The 13,497-nt window shown below is 41.7% G+C and overlaps 1 protein-coding gene across 1 annotated transcript in view; it reads left to right on the plus strand.

Moving 5' to 3' along the window:
* The window catches only part of LOC138297105 (uncharacterized), a 648,847-nt gene that overhangs the window by 203,593 nt on the left and 431,757 nt on the right, over positions 1-13,497 (plus strand). The window contains exons 25-26 of the mRNA XM_069236605.1: positions 4,569-4,714; positions 9,448-9,559. Of these exons, the coding sequence (XP_069092706.1) occupies positions 4,569-4,714; positions 9,448-9,559 (258 nt within the window). The remainder of the gene's footprint in view (positions 1-4,568; positions 4,715-9,447; positions 9,560-13,497) is intronic.

The raw sequence follows: 13,497 nt of genomic DNA on the forward strand, positions 1-13,497 counted from the left end.
GCTTGACTTCAGGCTGGAACTAGACGTCAGTTGCCAGTCTCCCGTTTGGGTAGAGAATCTCTTTCTCGCAGTTGACCGGAGTCATCAACTTGCAGACCCCAGAAAGATGAAGCTTAATATAGGCCCTACTTGCCCATACGGTGATGAATTTTGACTTCTATGCTTTTCTGTGCAGTTATGCTATAAATGTCTTCACCTATATTTGCTGTGTACATTGCAACTGAGAAGTACTTTAATATATTTTGCTTTCATTGCTGCGACTAATTTTGAATGTGTGCTTCCAATCTACTAATTTCGTCTCTCAGGAACTTGTGGGTGGGGAATTAATAACAATAAATGTCTTCTTTGAACTCAGAAGTGCATTCCAGAGAGGTTCTGTAAGCTCCGATAGGAGATAAGTGGGAAAGCAGAACATATGCAGGCAGTTTTAAATTGAACTCTCGCTTCTAAGGGAGCGTAGAATGGGGGAGATGCGGTTGAATTTTGTGTGTCCTGTCACAAAGTGGGCTTCCCTTGTAGGACTGCTCTGAAAGGACTTGGATGAATTTTGGGAATCCTTGAAAGGAGTTTAGTTCCATAGATGAGTCTGGAGAGCACAAGTGCCTGGACAATAGACTGAAGGTTGTGTGCTGGGATGAGGTTCATGTTTATCCTAAGAAGCCTTGACTGGAAACGGGCACTTTTAGCCATGGTTCTGGAGGTTCAAACATCTGTTGAGGGAGAATCCAAGAGATTTGGCATTCTGAACGATAGATGGAAGGGTGACCGCCCATGTCCAGGAGGAGACTCATCCAGGCTTGGATCGGCAAATTAGCTTTCCCTGGAGAGATGAGAAGAAATGTTGTTCTTGCAGGGTTTAGTTTGAGGAGGTTGTTAGCCATTCAAGTCTGAATTCTATACAGGGAGTTGGCAAAGTGGATGCAGTCTTCTCGGGATGAGACCTTCAAGTAGATTAGGGTGTCATCATCGAATAGGTGGAAGAGGACTCCTGAGTTCCAGAGTCTTGTCCAGAGGGTCCGAGGTAGAGGTTGAAAAGGATTAGGGAGACAATTCGAACCTTGTGGAACCCATTGTTGCAGGCTGACTGCATCTGAGATGGCATCCCCAATTTTTACAATTTGGGAATGGTTAGGCAAGAGGTGACCCTTAAGGGTAACATCATCAATACCCATTTGATGCTCCAGGGTGTCTAACAGCGCCTGGTAGTTGACAGTGTCAAATACTGGTGAGAGGTTGAGGAGCACAAGTAGACAGGAATTGCTTGTATTTAGGATGCAGAGGGCATCATTTACAATCTGTAAAATTGCAGTCTCAGTGCTGTGGCCCTGACAGAATCCAGATTGAAGGGAGTTGAGAAGGTTGTTGTGCTGAATGTGGGATGAAAGTTGGTAGGGTACACAACTTTCAATCACCTTGCCTAGGAAAGGCAGGTTAGATACGGGGTTGAAGTCGTCAGGATCCAGAGATTGTTTGTTTTAGGAGTGGAGAAATTTGATAACTTTTTACACAGTCTGGGAACAAGCTCTGATCCAATAATGAGTTAACTTGGTTTGTCCAAATGGGGAGAAGCAGTTTGACTAGGGATTTACTGATGGAGTCTGGAAGGATGCTGCAAAGATGATTAGAGGGGTTCACCTTTGATAGAATACATAGTAAATCTGCTTCAGAGATTGAGGGGAAAGAGGACCATGTCTGTAATGTCTTGCAAGGCAATAGCTCTTTGAAAGGAAGGGAGATCTAATGTCTGATTTTTTGACAAAGACTGCTGCAACTTAATTGCAAAGGATCTCTGATGTCTTTAATGGGGGTTGGAGGGAGGGTTTTAAGCTTGATTAGTTACCTCAAATAGTTGTTTTGGTCTATTCTTTGCTGTATTGAGTATGGATCTATTATTGCTTGGAGATGTGGCCTTTGTACTTTTGTCTCGCTGTATGAAGCTTTGTTTGATTTAAACGTGAGGGTGCTGGCCACCAGTCTTTCTCCAATTTTCTGATGTTTTTCCTTTCTTCATAGAGGACTTTGGACAGGGGTAGGAGAGTTTGGGTCTACTGTATTTGCTCTTGATGTTTGTGAATTCCCCGATGAGGGAGTCCATGGAGTAGTTGAACTTGTCTGTGGCCTTGTTGATGTGAAATTGAGGCACTATTGATAGGCCAGGTTGGCTATGGTTACAGTATCAGTTACTGGTATCTCTGAACCAGATTGTTTTCTTTCTTCAGTTGACCACAGGTTTTCTTGTTTAAGAAATACACTACAAAGGGAATCTGCAGGTGATCTGACCAATCAAACCGGGGTGGGGTCACTGGTCTGAAGAAGAGGCGATCTAGAGATGTTCAGGTTTTAGAGCTGCACCTTTGCAGTGTGTGGGTTTCTGGTAGTGCTGGTGGAGGTCATTGTCTCAGTTGTAAAGTGGTCCAGTGATATATTTCCTTCTGAACCACAATGGGGGTTGATGTCTCCAAGAAAGATGATGTTGTCAAAGCTCATTAATTAGGCTGTTAATAATTCCATTCACTCTTCAATGAAGGGGTTAGTTTGATCAGGAGGATGGTAGCTCACATTCAACTTGAGGTTACAGGAAGCTTGTGAGATAAATTCCAGTGATAAACACTCGAAAGATTGAAAGCAGGTGTGGGGAGTAGTGTGGGGTGTTGGGGAGTAGTGTGCAGCTCAGAGAATTTCTGTACATGACTACTAGACCTTCACCTTGTTTTCCTTCCCTTCTCAGAATGGAGTAGAGGGGGCAGGAGGAGCGGACGAACTCTGTTTGTGGTATCATTTAGCTGGGTTTCAGTGAGGCTCAGGATGTTGATGTTGTGTTTGGTGATCGTGTCTGAGATCTCATGGCAGTGTTTGGCTGCAGAGTGGCAGCTATGCAGCATGAGGTAAGGGGGTGAAACTGTCAGGTTTGTGTTAGAGTTGTCTAAGAAAAGATGGGTGGTAATATGAAACAGGGTAGAGTATAAGTTGCGATTTTGAGTGGGGGTGGGAAATGCATCTAGCGTATGGTTCCATATTATGATGGGGTTTGGGAAGGCATTTAGGGGGTCATTACGACCCTGGCAGACGGTGGAAATTTGGGGAAAGTTACTGCCAACAGGCTGGCGGTACCTTTTCCCAAATTATGACATTGGCGGTTTGGCTCAAGCCAAACCGCCAATGTACCGCTCCGTCTGCCAGGGTGGTAACAGCCGCGGGCTGGAGACTCCGGTCACCAGCCCTGCCCGGCAGCCGTCACAATCCCACCCTCGGGATTATGACCCCCCCTACCGCCATGGTTTTTGTGGCAATCTTACCGCCATGACAACCATGGTGGTAGGCATTATCAATTCCAGGGAATTCCTTCTCTGGCACTGATAGGGGTCTCCCCTGTCCCCCTCCTCACATTCAGTCATATACACACATATTCCACTCAACACACCCGCAGGCAAGCATACAAAAACTGACACAGGCACCCCCACACAGTCACACACACACGCACACAACACCCCCCCTCTCCTGTCGGAGAACCTGACTTACCTGCTTGCAGGGGGTCCTCTGGCAGGAGACGGGACATAGCGCTGCTGCCAGCAGCAGCGTCTGCCAGCAAAACACCGCCAGGCTGTATCATGGAGCATGATACGGTCAGCTGTGTTTTGCTGGCGTGGCACGGATGCTGGCAGCAGCGCCACCTTACCGCCACCCGCCACCATGACTGTCGTCTGAATTCTGTCAGCCTTCTGGCGGAATTCTGCCTATGGTCATAATGCGGTTGGCAGCTGGTAGCTACGGTGACGGTATGTTGGCGGCCTTTGCCGTGGCAGTAGGTGGCATTTGCTGCCAATGTCATAATGAGAGCCTTAGTGTTTGGCTGGAGTAGTGAGTGTTGGAAGCACATGTAGTCCGAGTTATGCCTCACAAATCTTTCCTCTGGGAAATCCCATTTCAAAGGTGGGTGGAAAACGAGTTTGGTGTCCTGGTTGTAAGTTTTCAATGGTTTGACTGATCTGAGACACATTAGAACATCTGTAAGATTTCCTCCTACACATCCATTTCCCAAGTTTGGTGGAGGTTGATCAAAGGGAATCAAACTTATTAAGGAAGCAAACTTTGCATGTCTTATGGAGTGAGCGGTCAGCCATAACTACGGAAACATGACTATGCATATGCAATTTATGCATAGATTTTATATACATGATTTTAGTTTCTGTTTAATATCACATTTTCTGATAATTTAAACTCTGTATTTCACCAGAATTCTTGTTTTGTGACATTTAGGAAATAGAGTATAAAAACGGGCAAATTTTGTACGTAGTTGCATACATAATTATCTAATCAGCAACATTTCTTGTGAGTTTGTGGATAAAAAGTACATATTCTATCACTTTGAAACTGAGATACGTGTAAAATAATGACAATGTGGCATGCTCCCTCTTTACGTTTGCTCCAGCTACTCCTACAAACAGGTTCCTTATTTCAAGCCATAGGACTTATATTATGTATTTAGGGAATACTACTTTCCTAATTTCATAAGACAAATGGCTATTTTTCCAGAACCCATTAAAGTAATTTTGTGTCCTATGTTTTAGGATCATCATCAGGGTACAAGGAATCAGCTTGGAACTGCAAGAAGTGAAATTTCTCTCTGGTCAGGGAAAGACATAGACAATACTCTACTAGCCAAGCCTTCACCTCATCACGTAGCTGATCAACCTGTCTTCGGACTCAAGAAAAGGTAATCATCTTAACAGCAATGCATTACAGTGACCACTCTGACTACAAAATTGAGAGAGTGAGATACTTCCAAAGGTTATGCTCATTTTGCATTGACCCCACTTATAGCAACACCAAGAGCATGAGAACCTTCATAGCATGTATGCTTACTCTATAAGGTCCCTCTGATATGGACACCCTGAGTGTGAGGGCCTTACATACTTTTGCATTGACAGTCTATATTATCCCCTTCGATTATGGTAAAATGACTATTAGACTGTTCTTTCCTTTTTTTGTTCACTCTTGCTATGATGTGGCTGTGGTGAGTGATCGGGAACACCTATGAAATCAGAGTTGTAATGAAATGAAATTTTATTAAACTGTTCGCTCCAGCAGCAAAAGATTCAGAGGCCCAGCTTACAGGGGGAATGTCTTCATTCACACAACTGAAAAGAATCTGTCACTGCAAATCCGTACCCTCTTTAAGAAGAGTTTACTGAGAGGTTCATTTCTAAAACATGAAGTTAACAGTGTAAAATGGGTTTTTGTTTCCTAGGCTGATTACAGTGCTCTTGAATGTAGGATGTTTGTTTAGCACTGTAACAGACAAAACAAATGAATTTATGATTTAAACAATTTGAATATAGAATGTATCTCACTGTTATTAGGCCAGCAATCCAAGTACAAACACAGTAGAAACCTATGAAGGTCTTCAAATAAATCTCTTGAGACATTTGAATGAGAAATGTATTCAAGTGCTAGTTTTCCAAAACAATGAATTTCTATTCTTCAAAGCTGTCATTTCTCTCTTCTGATCATTTTATCCTCTCACGTATGACTCTTGCTTACAGATAATTATTCACACGCATAGCTGAAAGTTTCAATTAGGCTCCTGCTAGTTAACATTATACATGTTTTCAGCAGTTTAGTAACTGCGTCTGTCTGTATTTGATATATTGGCTCCATTGAAAGCAGCTGTTCTCAAATATTCTTGTTCATTTGTCACTTGGTTCTACATTGAGCTAGCTAACCTAAATCTTTTTGTAAGATAGCTGAGTGTCTGCGGCACAAGAGTTGTAATCCTGAGCTTCAAAATAATTATTGAAACCCTTATGCAAAGTTCCCAAAAATGTGTGAACAGCTTGTGCTTCAATATTATTTAAAAATGGTGATTGCTGAGCAAAAGTACTTATCCTTGCACCAATCAAATAAAGGTGCCAACAGTGTTACTTTTGTATATCTTAATAAGTGGGATAGTCTGCTAGGAGCTCACTCTACATGTCTTTCTCCATGGGATGTCAGTCCTCCCCATCAATCAAAGAAAGACGCTTCCTTACTTCTGTTAATTGATTCACTATTCAAATATTTGTTCAACAAAACTGAGTTTAGTACACCCTCTTACAACATTGCAGCCTCAGTCCTTAGGAGCAGCGCCATCCAGTGACTTATTGGTCAAAGTACCCTTTTATTCTATTTTATTTGTTGCTCAGTGAAAGCAGTCTGTCACAGTTTAAAGGCCCTTAAAACTGACTCCCCTCTAGATTCCTATCCTGTACCACAAATGAACTAAGCAGTGTATAAGGTTATCCCAGCTCTTTGTCACATTTTTAAACATTCTCTCTTGTCATTCTCTTTTCCTTAAAGCTTTATACAGCCAACATTGATTCCTTATTATTAAGAACTTCTGTGGACTCCTCTGTGTCGTCTGATTATTGCACTATTTTCCTTAATATAATGTGACTCCAAACATTATGGAAAAGGTATCTAACATTGAACTCATATTATATTAAGGATTCACATGCTTTAGAACCCGCTGCAATGAGCTTCTATACTGTCCAGTGTTCCAAGTCCATGTTTGTTAAAGACTAGGATGATATTCATGGAGATCTAGATTTGGGTATTGTTGTGTTACTTCGTCATGCTTGAAATGTTGACCATTTTGACACCGTCAATCATTTGTTCTGAAATCTGGAGTCCAAAACATGGGACAGAAGGTCTACATAATTCTTTGCTTCAGATCGATCAAAACCACATTGTTTTCTACCATTTGTATGGGCCTACTTTCTTTAACCTGTTCAGGCGCTTTCCTGCAGTGTTCATCAATACCAGTTCAATGCCTGCATGGAAGATTTCAGGTAGCCTCTTTAAAGGGTCATTCATAAATATTATTCTTGCTTACGTAACATATTAAATTGTGTCTGCTCATTGTGGGTAGTGAAGCCACACCTTCTAGGCATTTTCAAGTCAAAATATGACATTCTTTTATTCAATTCAGTACCCTATTGAAGTGTAGGGACACTTTCCCTGATGGTGATGTACATTCAGGGTGCTGTATGGCTGTTGGAGGTGAAGTGTTCAATGGAGTACAAGTCAAGCCATGTCTTAGAGGACCTTGGAGAAATCAGGCATTCTATGTCTTTTAGGAAAAAGCGTTGATGCAAGCAGTCATAATGTAGCTGATTCCGGGATGAATGATGGAGCCTGCCTCTGTCTGATTGGGTTGTGAATATCTTTCAGAACATATGTTTTGAATGAAGCTCTGAAAGGGGTAGTGGAGATGTGGTGATTGGATAGATTAGTGGTACTTGTGAACATTGCCTAGGGCTCCAGCCTTCATCCCTGGCAGAGGTCAGCTTTCATACCTTGTGATGAGACACAGACTGTCTCTAGGCTTCCAACTAGAGGAAAAATCAAACCATGCATTAGGCCTCATTGTGACCCTTGTGGGCAGACGTCTGAGGCTTTCTGAGTTAGAAGCCCATTCTGGCAGGGCACACTAAGACACAAAAGATTAGAAGGTGTTTTTAGACCCATTTGTGTAGGTAGTAAATGCAGAACACGCAGCAATTCACCACTAATGGCTATGATACCTTTGGACGAGTTTGGGGCACTGGGTGGATTCATAGTTCTCTCCAAAGATGATGAAGGATATTTCTAAAGACTTTATCCCTCAACCATTGCTCTAAACTTACACTTTTCTTATAGTAACCTCAGGCTTAGTCTAAGACAGGTGTCTCCAACCAGTTGATTGTGAGCTACCAGTAGCTCCCCGGCCCTTTCTTAGTTACTCACAGTCTGGAGTTCATTTTTAAATAAGCACACAGTCACATTTTTCCTTTTAAGTTAGGGGAAGGCTGTGTTTATTTTACATTATCATCAGGCTGCAGATAGCAGAGACTGAAAAGGAGCAGTACTGGAGTCAGATTTATGACCCGGGCTCCGAGGTGAAGAAGTGAAGCACTAAGGTATTCAACTCTTAAATAAAAGTCCTTGTCAGCTCAGTATTGGAGGTGAGAACAAAATGATGTTTCTCAATGCTTTTAAACTGGAGAAAATTAAAATGACAATTACCTTTTAATTAAGTTAACATTTAATTTTAATTTTTTCAATTTTGTTTCAAAGTGTTCCATTGACAAACTACAAGCCTCCTGCTCCCAGTGGCTAGCAGATCACTGTGCCATATTTATAAATGAAAAAAGTCATGTTTTAAATGGGACAAACTTAAAGTGCAGAAAAAGTTCCACATTATGAATACTTTTGCACTTTAAATTTCTCCCATGTAAAAAAATTGTTATATGTTTGTGTTATACATGTAACAGTGCCACATATGACAAAAGGTAAGTCCTGTATCACAAGTACATATGACAGAGGTGCTCAATTACCCATACACATATATCCCATTCATATGCACAAATGTTCATACATCCCCAAAGACTACACTCTCACTGACACACATGGCAGCCCTGGCATAGTGCCTGTAGTCAAGGTATTTTGTTCAAAGCATGGTATCTGGCTCTATGGGCATTAGACTTAAAGTCAACAAAGCTGAGCGTGGGGGTGTCTGGCAATAATGCGTGAATTGTTTAGCCTGTTGTAGCTCACAATGCTTTTCAGTGTTCATAAGTACCTCTCACTACAGAAAAGGTTGGAGACCCCTGGTCTAACATATAGGTGGGCGCCATAGGGACAGGGGGGAACTTAATTCATGCTTGGTCGCAACATACAGTTACTGCCCCAACATTTATTGTGCTACCATGCTAGGGTAGGCATGCACAATCAGGAAGGAAAACATGCCTCTTACGTGTTGAAGGATAGAAGGACTGTTGCCACATGAAGGACAGAGAGAGGCACATGGCTTGAGGTGCACAACGTGAGGGTTTACATGTTTTTTAAATGAGAATTGATGCACCCAGGTTTCTGGACAGTCATGGCTATGAGAAATTGTTTTGCTCAGCTGTTCAAGGGACTTACTCAAAACATTTAGAGTGTTTCACGCAGCTAGCTGTGTATGTGTTTCCTTCACAACTATGAGAAATATAATTGTATGTCTTGGATCCACTAGCCAAGATGGAAACAGTATAGATGTTCACATCTGAAATTTTGTCATGTCGTCATAGTGCCTATCACAATTTGGGACCAGGATCTGAGCCCATTCCTACACAGGTTACTGCAAACTAGACCGAAACAGGAGTGCTACTGATAGTGTTTATATCATGCACTGGTAGTTAAACCAGTATTTAACACTGTTTGTTAAGTTAAAACTTTTGTTATGTAATGCTGTTTTCCCGTTTGAAGTGTACATTTTTTTGGAGATCTCAGAACAAACACCTCCTGCAGTTTAATGAATATAAAAATGTACAGTCCCTATTTATCCTGGGAAATCTTATACTATTGCTGTTTTTTAATACATGATCTCTTAATAAATATTATTTCTGGCTTCTTAGTGATTAATTTGTATATCCCCTCATATTTCAGGATTCCAGAATGTTTTGTGTCAATGCAATTGGAGAAAGTGGGGCTGAGGGACATGATGCTGAACACATTCATTCAAAGGAAGCAATCAATGGGAACAGTCATGAAAAATGCTGTAAGTGTATTCTCTGCCTAATTTGTTAAAAAACTGATGGTATCCAAATGTTTTCTGTGCATAATTGGCAGTCACTTTCTCCTCTGGTGTTGTCCCCTTCCACAACTGCCAACTCCTACTTTCCCCACTGGTACCAGATGAAAAAATGTGCTCTGTGACACTAGTTAAATAAAATAATAAACTTGCAATCATTTTAAGAGACAAAATAAGTCATAAATGGTATACAAATGCTTTCTGCCCATTGTGTTTTTCAGTGGCCATTGGGGCCCTTAACCTGGCTGCAATTCAAGTTCTGCTGGCAACACACCCTCATTTGTTTTATGTTGCTAACTATTGGTTCAGTTGGGTTCTACTTATGATTTTACCTCAGAAACCATTGAAATCTAGTCGTAGGTACTATGTTGGCAGGAGTACCCAGTGAGTGCATACATACAACACAGGAACATAAACAATACCTGCTTCCATTGCAACTATCAAACATATTAACAATTACAAAATGCACACCGTGAATAAAAGTTTTATGGAATGGTAAGTACCTTACTGTTAGAAACTGGGTTTCTCCTTTTGACAGAGTTATGCACCCTGATGAACCAGGAACAACAATCCTAGTCACAAACACATCCTAAATTAACCTATGTGCACCATCTGATAGTTTAGCACACAGCAGTCGTGCTTAACTTAAGAGGCAATATGTAAAGCATTTGTGCAACACATCAAAGAGTAAAACAGTGAAAAAACACCACACAAAAAGATACCACCGCTAGTTGGAAAAATAGAACTTAATTTAATAAATAAAACAAGACCAACATGACAATCATCCAATGAATAGAACTTGCGTTATGAATTAAAAAAAAAAAAAAAACAACAGAAAAGCACTTGTAAGCAAAACGCGCCAACAGGTACTATCTGGTTGCACCAGACTGGGACAAAGTCCAGTGTTCAGGCCGACTGCGATGGAGCGCTGTCCACAGGGACCCAGTTGGGCCAGCTGAACCAAAGTGCATGAGCGCTGTGTGGTCCTGAACCACTCTATCCAGAAGTTGTGTTGAATTTCCCCATGCAGTCGAGGAGATAGTTCCCCATACATCAGTGGTGATGCGTCGGAACTGAGTTGCAATGGAGTTCAGGTGCAATAGGCGGCCATGTCGATGTCTAGGTGATGTACTGATTCAAATGAGTGCAGTGGAAGTGATTCAGAATTCGACTTCATTGTCGAGGCTGTTGTCGACAGGAAAGCAGGAGCCTTGCTCCGCAGGAAACAGCACAATGTTGGTTCCAAAAGTGATATGCCGGTTTTATCCATGCAATGGCAAAGTTGCACCAGTTCTGTCCACGCAGCAGCAAAGATGCAGTGGTTCTGCTGGAGCAGCACCTGAAGATTTACCTTCTGAGACTGGAAGGGCACCACGCGGCAGGTCAGGCTCACAGCTGGCAGAGTCCAGTTAGGGTGGTTTGAAGTCTTTTTTGCCCCTGAACCTTCAAATAAAGAGACCAGTCGGCTGGCCCTTAGAGTCACTCTGGGTTCTCATTTAGAGAGATCTCACCCAGGTAAAGAGGACAACAGGCAGAAGATCAGCATAGCCAGGCAGCAGTTGTTCCACAAACGGTCCAGCAGTGTGGCAGTCCTTGTAGCAGCCCAACAGTCCTTCTTCCTGGCAGGTTATCCACAGACCCAGAGGTTTACTTAAGTTGTGGGGTCTGAGGACCAGTTCTTATACCCAGTGGTATCTTTGAAGTAAGGAATACTACAACACAGTCTTTGAAGTGCACAGAGGTCCTCCCTTCCTACCCTGGCTCCAGACTCACTACAGAGGGGTAGGCAGCCTTTTGTGGAGGGACAGAACCAAGCCTATTCAGGAGCATGTGTGAAGCTATGGCCAGCTCCTCCCTCACATCCAGTTAATATAGCCCATCAAGACCAATCAAGTCATACCTAACCTCCCCTTGTGTGTGGCTGAATATACAAAGCCCAACTGTCACCCACCCCAGACAAGCGATCAGAGACAGGCTGCAGGTGCACAGAGTTAAGAGCAGGAAAATGGCAACTTTCTAATACTGGCATTTCCAAAATCCAAAATGTTAACAATAAATCAAACTTTACCATTAAAGAGGATTTATCATTACAATTCCATAGGTACTGAACAAGACGGATCTACTTCCTCTCGAACAGGAATTACAGCTTATTAAATGTAATAAGGAATCCTCAGTGTTATCCTATGAGAGGGGTAGGCCGCATAGTAGTGAAAAACATATTTGGGAGTTTTTCACTGCCAGGACATATTAAACTAAAAGCACATTTCCTACCATATAATTACATAGGACCATGCCCTATGGGCTACCTAGGGCCTAACTTAGAGGTGACTTACATATAGTAAAATGGGTGTTTAAGGCTTGGCAAGGGGTTCTAAATGCCAATGTGACATGGCAGTTTAAACTGCACACACAGGCTCTGCATTGGCAGGCACAAGACATTTTAAAGGGCTAAGTAAGTGGGTGGAACAATCTGTGCTTCAGACCACTTGTTGAATTTGATTTGCAGGCCCTGGGCACATGCAGGGCACTTTACTAGGGAATTCAAGCAGGGTTGAGTCTGCATTTTTTTCAGTCAAGGTGGATAACAAGGGAAACAGATATAAATATGGTTCATAGTATATAGCGGCTATACATTTAAGCTGGTCTTCAAAGCCTGTCATTACAGGTGTACTCAACTACAGCATCTTAAATGCTCCCCTTCAACCTAGAGAGATTCATCTGCTTTCTTATTACACGTTTCTGAGACATGCAAGCATGGAGTTAAATATAAGACTGCACCCACTCATTGCTGCAAAACTCTGCACTGCTCATGCACAAAGCGACTGTCAAGATATCTGAGAGCTGTTCAAATTATGTTAGTGTAGTTTGTCCAGCTCCAAGATGGTACATCCCTTCTTCCTGTGCGCTCTTGACTATATTAGGTTGCATCACAACATCCAAGGTTTGGTGTGAGAGTGCCAAAGTTTAATTTTTCGCTCTGCATTTTCAATGGAGACATAAAAGCTTACCAAAAGAAAACATAAGGTCTCATGTTATCACTATATAAAACACCAGATATACGTTAAACTAAGTGATGGAACTTATTGAAAACCATATAAAAATAACATACTTTGGTAATTTGATCTTATTGTAGGTGTTCATTAATAGGACAGTGCAATCCTAACCCACACGACAAGTAGAACACACCACAGTAATTCCAAGTATAAAAACATATTCAATAAAAAAGCGTGATATAAAGATAATCAATGCAACTCCTTCAAAACAGCCTTTTTTAGTACCTTTTAAACAATACCTACTTTAATTAATTTTCAGGGGAAAAACAAAATAAAGTTGACCTATTCCCCAAACACATTTATGCTTTAGACATGCTGCTTTTATGAGCAAGAAAAGGCAATGTAGAACAAGTCCTAAAATATAATGTAGCATATTGGAGCACAAAGCAGCACAATATGAAGAAGGAGTACTGCCACTGTTGTGCTGACTGTACACCAACACTATTGTTGGCTAATAGTGAGCCATCGCAAAGTGGACTTGTTTGACACAGATTTGAAGTTGATCAATAGCGATACAATGTGCAATTTGTAATTATGCATGTTCAGAGTTTATCACAAGCATACCAAAATAAAAATTTCTTTTCTTTTCTGTGAGTTACCCTAAATGAGATCAGGATGCCAAGATGTGGGTTCTGTAGCTCGCTGTGCTATAGGACTCAAGCTGCACCCAACTCCTGTGGCTGCATATATTTCAGTACAAAATCAAAATCATATCAAATCAGGATTTATAAAGTGCAACTACTCACCCGTAAGGGTCTCAAGGTGCTAATGGGGGCTTGTCCTGGAACTTCAGTCAAAAAGCCAGGTTTTAAGGTCCTTCCTGAATTAGGGTAGCGATGGTGACTGCCTAAG

The sequence above is a fragment of the Pleurodeles waltl genome, chromosome 5, assembly GCF_031143425.1.
Source record: "Pleurodeles waltl isolate 20211129_DDA chromosome 5, aPleWal1.hap1.20221129, whole genome shotgun sequence".
NCBI classification, from domain to species: Eukaryota; Metazoa; Chordata; class Amphibia; order Caudata; family Salamandridae; genus Pleurodeles; species Pleurodeles waltl.